Below are 17,802 nucleotides of genomic sequence, written 5' to 3'. Positions count from 1 at the left end.
ACAACGATCGGCATCTTGGATGTGGCCGTTGCGAGTAATACACATCAACGCCTCCAAGTTGTAGCAGCGATGTGTCATCCTGCTCTTCCTTTTTTCTCAAATATGATGTGAACGCAACATTAATCACTACATCATCTCTGGGATTTCATTTTTCTGTAGTTAATTTGTGTGTCACGCCTGATGAGGGGCAATTAATACTCACAGATGTAAATATGATACCCATACATTTTCAAGATCATGTTAATTGCTACAAATGGAATCAAAGGATATGCAGTATAATGGGAATTTTAAAAAGTCTACTGTAGGTTTGATTACTAGTGTCTGCTGAGAGACGTCTTCAAGCCCGTCAATTCTAGTGTTATCAATGTTTTTTTCAAATGGACCAAGTTGAATTACTGCTTGTCATTGGATGTACAGAAATTCAGAACGTGGGGTTGTTAGCTGTGGCAAGTTCCTTTGTGGCCCAATTAAAGCAAACCCTGCCTACACACTCTTATACAAAAACAGGCACATGTCTGCAAGCTTCCATGCATGTGTAAACATACTGCTTTTGTCGGGTGAAAACCTTGTATCTCCAAAATGTCAACTTTTCAGAACCTAAGAAAAACAGCCTTGTTTTTACCTTAACGACCATGCATTTTTGAGTTTACCTAATTGGTTTTGAACATGATTCATAAACCCAAGGGATGTAGAATTTTCTCAACCCACAGAGGAGCAAGTAATCCTTCAGTTGAAGATAAAACACATCACAAAAAGTGGAGTTAGGAGGTTTTCACCCAGAATAAACAATATTTAGAGAGCGCCAGCATCAGCTCACACTTCCCCCTCCTGCTGTGATTCTGTCAGAAATGATGCAGGCAGGCAGGTTGAAAGATTGAAGGGTTTCATTTCAAAACAATATATCCACTTTGGAAAAATAAATGCTACCTGAAATCTATCAGTCAATCAATATTTTATATAATAGAAACCTGTAAAGTGCTTTATTTTTATGCCAGCAATCATTTTGTCTGAGTAGGTGCTATTGGCCAGTGGATATTGCATTTTGGATTGAAACTCTTCATATCAAACATCAACTAAAGCAAATTTCTTTATACATATATGTATTTACATATCATATACATATACTGTATATAGCCAACTGTATACTTATAATTCCTTGTGGTAAGGTTATATGGGATATGAAATATGGAGTTACAAGCTGTGTTCACAGTCACACATGTTAAATACCCCCCCCCCCCCCTCCTCTTGGTACACACTAGGTGATCAATCAGGCCAGTGGAAGGGTTTCCCACCACACCGTTCACACCCAGCCGGTCGGCAGGCGCTTCGACAGGGTGGACGACTTCTTCATTCCTGCCTCCAGCCTCATCATTAACCACATCAGGTATTTATGTCTTATTGTATATATGTGTCATTTGTTGTCTGGAAAATGTTCATCCAAGAAAAATCACCCCATTGGCAGATTTAATTAAATTGTTGTCTGAAAAATAAGATTTTAAGACTTAATACTAGTTTAAGTTACTTGTGAGAGCGTGTGTGTGTGTGTGTGTGTGTGTGTGTGTGTGTGTGTGTGTGTGTGTGTGTGTGTGTGTGTGTGTTAAAGGAATACACCAAGTTTTTGGAAGATTGGCCCGTTGAGAACATAGACACCAAAATCATCCATGTGTCCCTGGTAGATCATTTGCTCTGGTGCTCCATGCTAACTCTTCGCTGAGTGATAGTAGGTGAAAAGCATCTTTATCTGACAAATGAGAACTTGTATCAACAAAAAGCAAAATGGTAAGTAATTGTTGATGATACGCAGGCAAGTCTGGATGTTTTGTGTAGGAGATTGGTCAAATTTACACAAAATGATGATTATGAAAATATGATATGATGAAGCACTTACTGTTTTCAACTAGCAGGGACTACTTTCCCTGTGGAAAAGTCTCTCATCCCAAATCTGGTGGGTGATGAGAGACTGTACAGCTAAAAATCGCTGAGCAGCAGATGAATATGTGGATGCTAAACTGAAATAGCATATAATAAATAATAAACTGTGGCTACATCAGCTATATTAAGTTAATGATATTTCATTTTAAAAATGTATTAAGCTAAAGACCATATAATAAAAACCACTGACAGCTTTTTATAACTAAAAGGTCAGACTTCTTAGTCCAGTGAGCTAGACTTCCCATCCAGCTGCAGCTGGAGGGAGACGGTCTAGAAACCGGATGGAGCTGAGCAATGTGCTGTAATCAGAATGCACTCAACCTTTGAGCAATAAGTTTTATTGGCTGCCAGATATGTCACTCAAACGAGGGTAGGCAACGTCATTAATTTGCTAAGCACCAGGAATTTACCTGATGTACCGCAACACAGTGAATGATTTGATGCCTGTCATGTGGACCAAGCAGTGAAGGCAGCTGTACGCCAGCTTGGCCTTGTTTTGAAAGCCGAGCAGGTTGTTTATGTTACTTCTAAAAAGACATGTACACACACAGTGTACATGAACTTTTACAAATTGAATCAGCTGTAACATTTCCTGTTGACATTTCCTCTCTCTCGACAATGACAAGACGGATCAGAAAGAAAATGCTCCAATCACAACAACACCTGCCTCCTCAATACTAACAGTCCAACAGTCAAAGAGTCTGGTTAGGACCAGGCAACAGTCTCCTTATTTTGGATACTACTAATCACATGCAAAGTGTATGTTAATGTGTTAGCATGGAGCACCAGAGGGAGAGATCTACCGGGGACACATGGATGACTTTGGTGACAATGCTCTCTCCACTTGACCAACAAAACTCTGCGTATTCCTTTAGAGAGGAATATGGGGGGGGGGCCAACTGTCCGACTCTAGAGAATCTTTATGCTCAGTAGCAGCAGCTCACCTCCTCTCTAACGTTTTAGCTCATCAGCAACAAAGCACGGACATATGCAGAGCGTATCGACTCGGCCCCCGTGGTTTTGACGAGTCATGAGTAGTTGACACACTCAGGCTTATCTTGGATAGAGAAAGCTGGCATCTTCCCAAACGCTTGGCTGGAGTCATGGAAAAGCCAAGTGCAGGCAGGAGGGCTGGAGGATTTGAGGATGTTAACGGTCTCCTGCAGAGGAGGAGGAGCGGGGGCTTGCTGGCACAGCTGTAATTAGATCCACCTAGACCTGCCGGGAAGACCTCAGGAAACTGTGGCCACTTTTTTTTGCAATTTTGTGTTTGAAAATTGCACCCTTTACCAGTTGGTTGCTTGTAATTTTTGTTGAATTTAAGCTTATGCTACTGCTGAACTCACTGTAAATCACGCTCATTCTGAGCATTAGCAATTGCCTAAAATATGAAAGAAAAATATATAAACATAATTACCTTTTTACATGGAGATGTCACCTGAAAGCTGAAAACAAGTATTTGATGTGTAATTCTATCTGAGAAATGTACCATTTGATCTTAATTATGCAAGACGCCATACCGCCATTGTGACCCTTGCCGGTAACACTCTCTCGTTGTAAAGCTGCTAGTCTGTTGACAGGCTGCTAACTGGAATTGGTATGGCTGGGTGGTAATTACAGTGTAAGAAAAAAACATGTCATACTTTTTCAAAATGAAGCATAATTTCAGCTTCGGTCTTACACACTAGGATATTTTTGTAAACGAACACTTTAATGGCCTGCTTTAGATTTCTTGTTCCTGCTCAGTGGGTAGAGCAAAGCATTAACACTGCAAGGGTCAGGAGCTCAGTTCCCTCTGACCAGACTGACTGTAGATTTCTGACATGTGCACTGAATTAAAGGGTAGCCTTTATATGGCAAGGCTTATAACAACTGATAATGTAATAACTGATGGATAATGTAATAACTGGTCAAAAAAGTAATAAAAATGTTGCTCTAAATTCTGCAAAAATTTTATAAAACCTGTTAATTTAGTTAACCGGCAAGTATTACTTTATAGGGGCAGTAACATGTTTTTAACTGATGATGTAATACACTGCAAAAAATGGAAAGCCTTCCAGTGATTTTATCCTGATTTCAGACCTATCAAGCGTATTTCATTATATTTTTAGTCAAATTATCTTGCTGCACTGGCAGATAATCTTGCTGGTTTCAATAAATTTCACTTGATTCATGCAAAAACGACTGACAAATGACAAATTTGCAACGAAATGAAAATGACAAATGAAATTTGTAACACACATCCTAAAATATGCTTGATAAGTCTGGATACAAGATAAAATAACTTAACAAGTTTGTCAGTTTTTGCAGTGTAACTGTTATTTGACTTTACAAGTTATCTGGCAGATATTACATCATCAGTTGGATAACCAACCCCTTAGTTATTTCTGATGACAGAACTTACCAGAGCCAATGACGAACCTGCTTCTCAGCCCGGGGACAGGATGGCTTACTAGTTAGAGAAGCTGTCTTGTAACCAAAAGGTGACAGATTCAATCCCCCCACAAGCTTATGTGTCCTGTCAAAGAGTCTGTGAGCAAGACAGTGAGCCGCTACTTACTCACTCGTAAGTTGCTCTGGATAGGAGTGTCAGGTAAATGTTTGAACTGTGGAATGTAAAGCCAAGCCAGTCTTAAGCCAGGCTTAACTCATTATTTGAGAAAGGGAAGACATGGCACTACTGTAGAGACTCTGCTGTCCCTCCGTGAAGTTTTATTACAAACCCAAAGTTTAACAGTGTAAAGGAAACCATCATTTGAGTGTAAGACAATGGATCAGTATGCTTCTAAAGTACACAAAAAAGCTTGAGCTATACTTGGTATGTGTGTGTGTGTTGAATCTGTGTGTGTGTGTGTGTGTGTGTCCCAGCATGCATGTGTGTAGACTGTGTGTTTATATTTCGACAATTATCGTTTGTTATCGCAGATATTGGGAAATTTTTAAATAACTGCTGCCTTGGGGCCGGTGATATATTGTTCTAGTATCCTCACAGCCGCTGTTTGTCTGTTGGCAGAAACACAGCATAGATGAGTTGATTTAACAGCTAAACAGTATGAGCAGTGTGAACTCTAACACATTCTGCAATTTCCTGGGATTGTTTAATGACAGGGGATTCCCCCAGTAGCCACATTATAGCATGCAGGAACTTCTGGGGGCTGACATTCATTAAAAACATTGACTTACAGTCAAGCAGCTCTGCAAGTCAGCAAAAAACAGTTATTTCTTATTTTTACCACTGCTACCCTGCAGCTTGAGCTGCCCTCGCCTATTTTTCACAAATTTCTAATCATTGCACAGACTGCCTTTTGGCAAAACAAGCAGAGTTAGATGTTGATTTCATGTTTAGGCGCTGGAGGATAGGTGAACAAGAATTGCTGTGTTATAGATATCTTTCACTGTGCAGCGTTCATTGTTTTGTTTTCTGTTCACGAGTTTTGCCCTCAGGATCTTTAACTGAACTGCAGAGCAAACATTACTTTGGGGTTAAGTGTTCAGACCTAGTCATTTCTACGCTGAGCATACTGACAAAGATAAGATGATAAAACTTGAAATGGCTTTAGTTCTACAGATCCTTGTACTGTAGCATCAGTGAGAATCTTTAATGCATTAATCATGGGTAGAAACAACAAAAGGCAGCTGTCAGTTTGGCTGAGAGCATTGCAGGTCTGCTGATGATGCAACCCAGCTGTGATCACATCACATTTTATCACACATCAAAAAATTCTAGCTGTTGGTGAAAATAATATTTTCATAGTGGGATAAATGCATAAATTGACCTTTAGCTCCCAAGCATGTTACCAATACATCACAGTTGGTGTACGCTGCCCACAGATCTGTCGAAAACAGCCACAAAATTGAATAAAATACATGGCAAAAACAATTTCAGTGATGTTGGACAGGCCAGAGTGGTAACACTAGTCTAAGTCATTCAGCCCTGTCTCCCTACTGATGAGAAAAAGGCAATCTGAACAAGCCAGTGGTCCTAGAAGTGAGTCTTAATATTATATTCTCCTTAAGATATGTAAAAAAACAATCTGATGAAAATTTCACTTTTTCTCCAGAGTTGAAACAAGCGACAGTATCTTCAGAAAAAGCAAATTGTTTCAAGATAACGTCATTTGATTTAAGAAAAGGTGATTTGCATTGGAAACAAGTGAAATAATCTCAGCCCTTTATCATTTTTTTTTCCACTTGCTTTAAGAAAAATAAGACTGTCAGACTCAATTTGAGTTTCAAGAGAAATTATTGATAAAGATGGTGATGTTTTTCAGTGAGCTCCATACAGCCCCATGCTGCTTTTGTCACTCCTCTCCTCTTTTATGACCTAAGTCCCCTGCCTAGCCTCCAATGGACAGCACAATCTCTGGATCAATGATTCCCTTCACAGCGCTGATAATGCGCTCCGTGGCTTTCAAACAGCCATTTTCTCTTCACACGAACAGACAACTTGGTGTTCAAATGGCATAAAAGAAGATGAATGATAGCGAGATTGAAGTGCCTGTCAGCATCGATCAGCTGGTATTCACATTTAATTGAGGCTTGTCAGCTCCTTGCATATTCCCCTTCTCCCCTGCTGAACTGTTGAAATGCAATGTGCCATTATCAGACTCTTTAGGTTTTTGTAATGAGTAGTATCTCCACTGATTCATGGTCACATACAAAACTGTTATCATTCTATTAGAGGGAAAGTGCTGGGTAGATGACGCTCGGCTGCCATGCTAAGATTGTCTGGGTGCTGAAGACGGCTGTTGAATTGGTTAAATTGAACCTCCCTTCCCTCTTAAAACCCTGTATTCACTCTCTTCTAAAAGTGCCAACATTGTACAGCTAATAGACACTCTCATCTGTGAAATCTATTGAGCACTTCTAATGTAACATATACACTGCAAAAATGTCCATCTGAACTACTTATTTCATCTCGTATGATGCTTTAGTCTTTATTTTGTTTTCTCAACACGAATGACAAATTCTGCCAATGAAATAATTTCCCAGTGCCAATCAGCTTGTGGTTTCTTATTTCAGGTGACTTTTATCTTGATATGAGTGGATTGTGCTGCTTTATTTGTAGTTATTGTCACTTGTTGGAAAACATTTCATCAGACTACATTGGAAACAAAAAGAATCACCACAGTTCATTGGCAGATTTCCGTGCTGGCTTTGAGAAAAAGAAGATTTTAAGACTCAGTACAATATGAAATGACTTTTTTTTAATATGGAGTAAGCATTGTTATCATCTGCATCTGGCTATCATTTAATCTCAGTGATAACAGACTTAATATTTATGAAATTTCCTCTTGCTCTTTCTTAATCAGCCAAAAAAAGCTGGGAAGCTAGTGCAGACGGTCTCAATATTTGTTATCTACTATCAGGTCAGAGGTCGCTGTTGCTCTGACACTTGCACTATTGGCTGATTATAATTTTTGCATCTTAGGAAATTAAGCTTCCTCTGCAGTTGCACTCATCAGCTAAATGCCTAAAATGTCATTCAATTCAATATTCCCATGAATGGAAAATGCATTATTATATAATTTTGACTTACATCTCTTTTTTATCGCCCACAGATTTGGCATCATCCTCCATCGAAATGAGCCTGTTCTCCACAAAATTGACCTGGAGACCACATCGTATGTGAAGAACATCAGTTTGCGGGAGTATAACTGCATCCCCAAGTCTGTGGCCTACACCCATCTTGGCGGCTACTACTTTGTTAACTGCAGGCCTGACTCCACTGGCGCCACCCAGCCCCAGCTCATCTTGGACAGCGTGACAGATGCCGTGATCGGCCAAAACGGCGACGTCACCGGCACGCCGTACGTGTCTCCAGACGGCCACTACCTGGTCACCGTGGACGACGGCGACGGCCTGATGAGGATCCAGAAGATCTCGGTGCGGGGGGAGATCCAGGTGCCGTTCGACATCCACACCAACCTGCACCTTTCGGATCTGGCCTTCCAGCGCTCCTTCACGGAGGTCCATCAGTACAACGTGTTCGGAAGCTCCAGCCGCCAAACCGACGCTCTGTTCGTGGAGCTGAGCACCGGCAACGTCAAGATGATCAAGAGCTTGAAAGAGGCCACCAAGTCGTTCGAGTGGCCGTGGAGCAGGAGGAACAGGGTGATGGCCGGCAGCGGACTGTTCGGACAGTACCTCATGACCCCGTCCAGAGAGTCCCTCTTCATCCTGGACGGACGCCTCAACAAGCTCAACTGTGAGATCACCGATGTCCTCAAAGGCAACGTCGTGGTGTGGGTTGGGGAATCCTAGGTCATACGTCAAGACCCAATGATCGTTTTTTCTTAAAAGGTACTGTTGCACTGAATTTCGTTGCAGATTTTTAATTTTGTGGGGGCGTGATAGAAAATACCACTGATTCCAAAACCAAATTGACCATTGGATGAGGGATCGTCATCCAAAAAAACAAAAAAACAAAAAAAAAAAAAGAGATGGAGTCATTTATTGGCATTGTCTTCAAGCCAAGTCAAAGTCTGTTTTTCCACTGGGTGGTTTGACTCGTAGTCAACCTGAAGTTGCTTGCCGGTATCATCTTTTAGGGCATATGATGTGCCGCAATTGATATGAAACCGTAAATAGGTGCAATTTAGCATTGTTAATCACAAGTTTGTTGCAAACTAGGTTGCATTTAGTGTTTGGGTCTACTGTAGATAATCTCTGAAAACAATTAATTACAACATTTCAGTGAATTGGCAAAAATATATATACATAGGTCTTGATTATCCCTTGTTGATTAAGTTTCCCCATTCCCAACTTTTTCCTGTGCCTTCAAGGAAAACTCCCCCTCTATCGGAGGAATTAGCGTAATTATTCCCGGTGTGACTGCAGATTACACCTCTTCCTTTGACCCTGCGTTTGTGGTGAGAGAGGTTCCTCACAAATCCACGTCTCTCGTCTATCTGTCTGTCCGACGCTGAGCCGTCTAAGTCTAATTAAAACGAGCCCTTGCTGTGATCCCATCCCTTTTGAAGTGGAGACGGAGAGATTGAGTGGTTTATTACGGTTGTGCGCTCTGCAACCTTTGATCCGAAAATATAACCAATGCTGGAAGGTTTTGAATGTGAATTTCTTTATTTTTAGTCCAAGATGAAAAAAAAAATGGAAGTCAATGACAATGTTAGTTAAATTGTGCAAGCTTTATACACTGCATTGTGAAATGAAAACTATTCAAATGTCCTTTAGCAACGAGTCAATAGGGCACTCGTGTGTGAAGAAAATCCCATCATAATTCCAATATCCCTGGACCAAAAAAGCATTGTAGAATACAATAGAATGTACTGTGGAAAACATGCATTGTCTGCTTTGTTTGACAGCGTGTTTCTAATGGGTGTTTTAATGAGAAGTAATGACGAGCTAGCTCAGTGGGGAGTGGGGTAGTTGTGGTGGTTGTAGTGTGTAGAGGGTCTTTGAAGATAAGCTTTGAATATGAGACACTCACAGTTCTTTTTGAATGCTACTACAGTAGATACATAGCTGGAAGAAGAATCTGTCATACATGATAGCTGGCGAGCACATTAAACTGTTTCCTAGCTGGACACATTCTATGCATTTTCACCCTAGCACTCTATGACAAACACAATGAGGAATTGTATTTCAATTGATCTCAAATTTTTGATGTATACAGATTATATACAGCCATTCTGTTTTTCCTGTTAAGACTTATTTGTATATTTTGGTTTAGTTTCATTTCTTTCTTTCCCTCTATCACATGTTGTTTGCCAACCTTTAAAACCCACTGTCCTGCTGATGACCTCTGACCTTTTCTCTATTGTGTTTTGTACATAGCGGCTAACTGTGAGTCCATTGCCATAGTAGGTTCCATTCATGTACAGATTTTCAAGGGTTCTGTTCACTTTCCGAGCGAATAATCAGCACACTCCTTTTTAAGAAATGAAAACAACACCACTGTCATTTTCAACATCCTGTGCCCAGCGCATTGTGACCACCTGCACCGCTTTCACCTCCATATAGCCATGTCTTGTATGTTCATTCATGTGATCGTTATTTATGTAGAGAAAACACGCTTGTCATTTTACCCAACAATAAAACCTATACCATTAAAATCAGCTCCTTCTGTTCCTTTCCTTATTATAATGTATAACCTGCTGTAGCTTCTGGTACATTGAGAAATATGAACTGAGATGAAGTAGCCTGTTGACAGTTATAATGCTTAGAGGTGCTACAAGTTCAACCTTTTGGTAAATTTAGCTTGCAGCAAAGCATACACCACAATTTATAACCATAAATAACAAAGAAATAAACTACAGAAACTCTCAAGAAATTAAAGAAAGACATTAAATGATTCTACAGAAAAAGAAGTAGATTGGATGACGAGGAAAGTAGGGGAGCATGGGTTGAAGGGTCTATAATTAAGTAGACTTATGGCAAATGTGATAAAAGAGAATTTCAATCCGTTTGATTTAGCCGGTGGGTGCCTGAACGTACGATCTGAAGGGAGCAGCTCCAATCCTGCCCATGAAGGGTGACTGAGAAAGTCTATGATGCTCTGGACTTTGTGTAAAACATGTCTTACATGGACGTCATGTGGGTTAAATGTGACCTTCAATCAGTTCGATTCAGCCTGTGATTGCCTGAAGGCTAAGTGAAACAGATTTAAGAGAAAAATCCACCCTGAAACACTTTAATAGTGTTAAAAAAAACAGCTACTGGCGACATACCTTGCATTTCTGGGACCATGTTGATGTTTGGTGTTGTATTTTTTTCCTATCCCTGTCGATTAGTAAGATACATTTCCGGCGCAGCTACAGGGGAGTAAGAGGAAATTTTTTCAGCTATCTAAAAACATCAACGGTAAACATCAGGTTTTGGTGTCAGTCCCCCAGAATCAAAGAGCGAGGGCTTCTTTCTAGAGCCGCCATTTTGCACCAAGCGCACAGGCAGAAATCCATCGTAGAAGAGGTAGAGACCAGTTTCTTCACCCACAGTATAGCCTCAATAGACCAGAATGCAATGCAGCCACAAGACATGTCATGCTTCGATTTTTCATGACAGGAAAAACTCTCGCTCTCTTGCTCTTACTATGCTATTGCTATTGCTCTCCCCACTTACACGTATACAGCTTCACTGAATTTCTATCAAACTGATGTCCTTGGAAGACAAACAGGTTCAGTGGTTCACCAGCGAAATCTTTTCATCAGATTTTTTTTGCCAGCGATCCGTGTCCAGCGAGACTTGACTGCAAACGGCTACATTCAACATGTTTGTATAGCTTCACGGGTAACACCGTCAGGGTTTGTGGGGTGGTTTTTTTTTCCCCCACTGGGCCCATTCATGCTTAAAATATATCCACTCCAGGTACTGTCAGGTGCTTTGGATAAAAGAGCCCGCCAAATTGCATATGGCTATATATGCTTATCTTTCAAATCCATATTGAGAGGTACTTCCATCGGAACAACCCTTAGAGCAGATAAGCCTTTTCCACTTGTAATGAAAGTCTACCCCATTCAACCATGTCTGCTACACAGTGGAACAGCTTCTCACATTCTGAGCTTATGTATGTATACAGTATGAGTCATTTGATGTGTATGACACTGAGTGTATTGATAAAACCTCCTGCTTACTCTCAATTTGCTCTGTGGGTAGTAATCACTGTATATCATCAACTGTGTTATAAAAGCGGAAAAACTTGAATCACTTTGTCTTGGTGACACTGGTCCAGAGACATATTGACATGTTTCACAGTACATGCACAGCAGGACCTCACATACAATGCAAAGCAACAGTGCATGTACAGTAGCTTGTACATTTCACTCTACATACTTATACATTCTACATTCTCTGTGCATTCACTGCACAATACGGTTGACAGAGGATCATTTTTCACATGCAGGAACTATTGCAACATTTATGCGACATCAATATGTGATGCAAGACTCACTTGAGAATGAAAGGAAGGAGCCAGGAGCCTGGATTTGATTAGTTCAGTACAAATTAACATCAAATCAAGAATTCCTGAGGTAGGAAATTACCTCTGGGATGATACGGTTCATGGCATCATTATTTAATAACAATGTGGTCATGTAAAAGCCATGTATTTGCAATTGAGTTTCAAAATTAAAGAAAGAAATGTTAATTTCCTAGTTAATGGGCATGGATTTTTGGAAATTATACAATGTGGTTTTAACAGATTTGGATGGTGAAATGCACTTGACACATAAATGGCCACGTGCACTCTAAATTCAAGTAAGAAAAGCGAGTACTCCAAAATTGCAGTTGCGTGGTTTTTCTGCAAAAGCAGTGTAAAGATGCATACATATAATTATGGCCCAAAGCTTTTGAATGGAGTCTTGTGCTGGAACTTTGGTTTGGTTGATCTCAGCTGATGAACCATGCCGAAGTCAGCCTCATCAAAGTCTGCACCCAACTCTCATGATCACCGTGCCCCACTGTGCTGCTGATAAACGCTCCCTAATGCATTCTTCTCCCCACCGGTCCCAATTTATATTCATCTCTGAGTCACACAGGCTGATAGTTTATATTAATATTCTTCCTTACTGAATTCCCTTTAATAAAACAGCCGTGTGAATAGAAAAGAGGTCCTGGCAGTTCCTTAATTATCTATTGTCAGTCCTTTATCTTCCCTCGGTCACATGGGAGGGGTGCGGACTCCCCCCCAACTCTGCCGTCTCGCCTCCATCTCCTGCCCGGGAGGAGAATTTAGTACCAGCCCCCCTCTCTCTCTATTACTCCATTCATAAGGCGAGCACCGTAATCATGTTGGTGGCTCCTTAATCATGTTGCTAGAGCCTGCCAACCGTACAACCTCTCTCCTCCGTCCATACCAAGGCACCTGATGACTGATTGAGGCCACCGGTAGAGCTGCACTTTGTGCCATCCTGCATTCCCGTGCCTGCTCTCTCTCTCTCTCTCTCTCTCTCTCTCTCTCTCTGTTTCTCTGTCTAGCTCTCTCTCTCTCTCTGCATCTAGAATAATCAATGTACCTCCTTATGGCTGTAGATGGTAGGAGTTAAAAGATGGATTTTCTATCGGGCAATGAAGCCCTCCAAAACCACAAAATGGACTTTCCAAGGCAGTGCAGTGACCAAAACGTAAATATATATCAGGGTGTAAATTGGACTGACAAACATGCAACTTGGACTAAGCATATCTACATTTTGTTTCTCTGCAAAGAACTCCTTCTGTGAGTCATATAACCATAAGGACCTGTACTGTTCTGTAACAGTTTTGTTCCATTTTTTTTTTTTAAATGTCAAAGTGACACCTACGCTTACAAAACAACTGATAGCACAAAATTAAAAACTCTCCCTCCGTCTCTCCTTCCATCTCGTCTGGACCTCCTCTCGGGTCTTGGTTCCCTTCAGCAGATGGGAGTTTTAGGCTTTCTGCTCATGTAGCCAGTATGTAGCTGTCCTGCAGGGAGCCTGGGGATCTGCAAACCATGGTGAGTTTACTTTCTTCACAAATTAGTACAACTAGTACTTTTTAAAGGTCACTAGGTACGTTCTTGGTTGTCAAAATGCTAACACTTTTACACACTAAATAATCTACAGTCTAGACATACTGAATGATGAATTTAAGATGATTCTTTTTTTCTTCTTCAAACTGGATGCTCATCAGCTTGGAAATGAGCTCTTCTTATGTAGATGTCGGGACATCTGGCAGCGGCAGCGGCAGCGGCCTGCGATGTGCGCGATAAGATGCTGACAGCAGATGCCTCGTCCCCTTTAGCTGTCCCATTGTCATGCCGAGCCGAGCTGCCATGACACCGAGGCCGGAGGACAGCGGCGAGCGCGCGGCGGTGACAGGGACGCGGGCAGAGTCCTGTCATCCAGACACACCCGACTGATCCCGCTGAGATAGCGCCCAGGCCGACCGTGACAGAAGCCACCGCCCCCGCTTAACATGCACCTTGTCTACCCTTTTGCTGTTAAGTGTGCTCCGAAAGGCGGCAGAGCGAAGGCCTCTCAAGGTCGAGCCAAGCGGGAGGAACTTTGGGGAAATGACTGGAAGTTTACAGTTTTGCAGCATTTTGTCATAAAGTGACACAGCAGTGCTTTAGGACTATGAATGTGCAACTTGGCAATGGGTTTATGTGTGTTATGCTGTATTTAGCACATTAGTGGTAGTATAATAAAGTTTTTCACAATTGATTCCAAGCATTTCTCAATACTGAGTTTACTTTTTCAAAACTCTTAAAGCAACTCCCAACGCTATAACGCTGTTAATTTTATCCCCAAAATCCAATCAAACTCTCAAAACAATGAACACATGTTCCACAATTTAAAACGTCAAACAAAACAGCTGCACCTAGATCCTTCTGTGGGTTTCTTATGAGAAATTAGCTCTACTACTTGAGAGACTTGAGCTGATATAAAATACTAGTGCGTAGGGCAGAAACATAATGAAATATAGAATATTTTCTATGGGTGTGCCACTTTTTCTTGTTTTCTCCTGCCTACTTCCAGTGGTCAGCACCTCTCAACATGTTTTGGTGTGCGTTACCTTTCTATTATAAATTGTTATAGATTACCTACAGTGCTTTGATGTTCAATACCAGCAGGTAGACCTTGTCTGTGGCCCAGTGTTAAATAATAAATCTGTGTGGGATTACAAAATATATGTGAGTTGGCTGTTAATGTGTTAGGATAGTATAGCTTATAAGGGTCGAACTACAGTACACAACACTGAGGAAAATCACTGTTCATTTAATGGTGAAATTGAGTGGTGAAAAATCAATATTATTAATTTTATTTCAGATATTTCACAAATTCAATTTGGCCACTTAGTGATAAAATTCCAGCTACACCACTGGGTTGAATCACGATTGTCTTATATCAATCAGCGATAGAGAGTAAAACAGACATTTATTAATATAAAAATGTTCCAGATTACTTGAAAGCCTTCCTTATTTCCTCTATCTATCTATCTATCTATCTATCTATCTATCTATCTATCTATCTATCTAATCTATCTAATCTATCCATCTGGACACAATAGCTTTCAGACCACAGCAGTTTGTAACTTAGAGATAATACCCAGCTGAGATATATGCAAGACAATGGAAATGTCTGTAGTTTCAACCTTCCTCATTTCCATTCAGTCACTGGGTGAAAACCCCTGTGATGTGTTTACCGTTTCACAAATCAAGGAAGGTCGCCATCTTTAGATGTCTCTCTCCACTAGAGCAGGAGGCCAGCTTTACATCCAGGCCCCGGCAGATCGGGCCGCCGGCCAGCCAGTCGTCATTAGGAGAATTTCATTCTCGCTGCCTGCCGCTGCCGAGCGGAGGACCAGATGTGAAGCCAGTCTCCTGGGTTGCCAAATACAGCGAGACGCATCCTACACCAGGGGAAACCATTCTGGAGAGCAGCTATATCACTGCCAGGAGGAAACATCACACAGCTCTCTCCAGCTTGACGGCTCTTAGCCAAAGAGCCAGCTGTTAAGAGAGGAAGTTGGAGTGCACAGAGAAGAAGTCCTGTGGTTTCACCCGGGAGAAAATCCTCCAATATGCAGCGCTCTCGACTGGAGCGTGAAAAATGCAGAACAGAATGAGGACATTCACTGCAGTTTAGCTTTGTTGCTTTATATTTACAACCATGATTTACACTGTATGAACTGACTCATGATTTGGGTTAGTGACTCACTGGATCTACAGTATCTATCTATCTATCTATCTATCTATCTATCTATCTATCTATCTATCTATCTGGTTAGTTAATTATATAGTTACTTGCTGCTCACTTCTGGCTGTATATGGCTAATAAAGCAGCCACTTTGACAGGTAGCCAACAATCATCTGGAGTTTTTTTTTTCTGCTACGTTTAGCATTTTTAATCATCAATTTATCATTGTCAAATGAACTACAATACCTTGGTATAATACCTTGGACCGTGGTAAAATATTCCTTGGTAAAATAACTTTTTAAGTCCCCATGAAATGAACTCCCATTACTTTTACTTCCTGGAAAAAAGAGTATCTTTCATGGTGACATCATGCTGCACTACTAGGCATAAATACAAATTTCTAACCAATAAAACCATCAGATTTTTGAACAGTCCTGCCCCTCTGCACCCCTCCCATCAAATAAAATTGCCTTTCTCTCCTTGACTCATATTCCATTGGTTTAGACTTGCGAGACAATTGGTAGTCTGTATCTCATGCCAGTGGTGCTGTTAGTGCTAGTATTTGTCACATTTCCCATGAACCCCATTGCTTCCTTTTGCAAATAAAGATGTTTCTTTGTTCGCTGAAGGTTTTCTCTTTCGCTTTACTGAAGAGGATCAACACGTTGGAAGAAATTTCTTCATCGGCATTTCACTTGTTCCACCATCTGCCGTTGTGAGAAACTCTGAAAGCTTTAGCTCCGTTTGCTCTGGAGGAACAGTGGCCTCTTCCTGTTTTGTGCCGTAAAGCAATCCAGCAGATTTCCCTCTAAATCCAATACAATATAAAATGCAGTGTAGACACCAGTAGCGGCTGCCAACCTTTCCTGTGATGGTTTCGTTTGTTTACGATAATTATACTCAATGTCTCAAAATTCATGTGGTAATGATTTATTGATTGCTACATAGTGAGATTGACCACCCACTGTAGCCATATGACAAAAAACAACATTTTCTGCCCTTGTTGGACAGAAGTACAGTGTTATTTCACATTGGACAGCTCTTGCTTTGTGACAGCGGCTGACACCAAGCCTATATATATATTCGTCTAGCTTTTGCTGTGTTCTATTTTGCACCTGGTGTGTTTTTGAAGCTTCTCGCAGAATTCACAGCACAACTGTCAGTCCATTTTTTCTTGGTGAGAATATTCATTTCAAATCTTTAATGTCTCATAAGGGAAATTTAGTTTGCAGACGGGGTTTTAAAATAACACACATAACGAACCATCGCATCATAAACCATAGAGACAAACCTCAGGAACGTGCAAGTCGATATGACCAGAGAGGGAGTCAATGGGTCCATACAGTGGGAAAGAAAAAGCTCATCAGTGCAGAAAACACTGATGAATACAAGATTTTATATAGTCACAAGAGGCAAAATCATTATATGTGCAAATTAACCAATCTCATTACAGTGGGGATAAATGAGTCCCTGGTTCAGCAATATTGCAATAGTCCCACTACTCCCCCTCTCTTATTTATCCAGGGAAAGTTGACTGATTATGCTTGCTGTTGCCGCCCTGCTTCACATTCATACACTTACACACATTCACACCTGAATCTACAATCTAATACTGTTGGACAGTGACCGGCTTTGCTGTTGCTGTTGGTACTTAAAGGGTAACTTCGGTATTTTTCAACCTGGACCCTATTTTCCCATCTTTTTGTGTCTAAGTGACTAAAGGGGACAACAATTTTTGAAATTGGTCCAGTATTGAGCGAGATCGCTTCAGCCGGCAGCCGCGAAACGAGCTGCAATGTAATCCGACGGGGCAAATCGCACCGTCAATGTACGTCCACTAAAAGTGCTTGTTTTTGCCACTGACAGGCTCAGATTGTTATTATAAGTGTCTGACAACTCCTCCCGGCACTCCTCTCTCCAACTCTCACTCACGTTTCTACAGTTGACTTCCTGCAACAACTCAACTCTCGCGAGACTTGGTTACACACAGACCGGATCAAGCGAAAGGTAAAGAAAAACGTTTCATTTCTCTGTAGGGTCCTTTCCATAATGTTGTCAGACACTTATAATAACAATCTGAGCCTGTCAGTGGCAAAAACAAGAACTTTTAGTGGACGTACATTGACGGTGAGATTTGCCCCGTCGGATTACATTGCAGCCCGTTTCGCGGCTGCCGGCTGAAGCGATCTCGCTCAATACTGGACCAATTTCAAAAATTGTTGTCCCCTTTAGTCGCTTAGACACAAAAAGA

General features: G+C 41.1%; 1 protein-coding gene across 1 annotated transcript in view; it reads left to right on the top strand.

The window, feature by feature from the left end:
• fstl5 (follistatin-like 5) overlaps positions 1 to 8,276 on the top strand; it is a 126,675-nt gene extending 118,399 nt beyond the window's left edge. The window contains exons 16-17 of the mRNA XM_078289030.1: positions 1,260 to 1,384; positions 7,494 to 8,276. Coding sequence (XP_078145156.1) covers positions 1,260 to 1,384; positions 7,494 to 8,196 — 828 coding nt within the window. The 3' untranslated portion in view covers positions 8,197 to 8,276. The remainder of the gene's footprint in view (positions 1 to 1,259; positions 1,385 to 7,493) is intronic.
• The last annotated feature ends 9,526 nt before the right edge of the window (positions 8,277 to 17,802 follow it).

Source organism: Centroberyx gerrardi, chromosome 16 (assembly GCF_048128805.1).
Source record: "Centroberyx gerrardi isolate f3 chromosome 16, fCenGer3.hap1.cur.20231027, whole genome shotgun sequence".
Taxonomy (NCBI): Eukaryota; Metazoa; Chordata; class Actinopteri; order Beryciformes; family Berycidae; genus Centroberyx; species Centroberyx gerrardi.
This window is presented reverse-complemented; position numbering and strand designations above follow the sequence as displayed.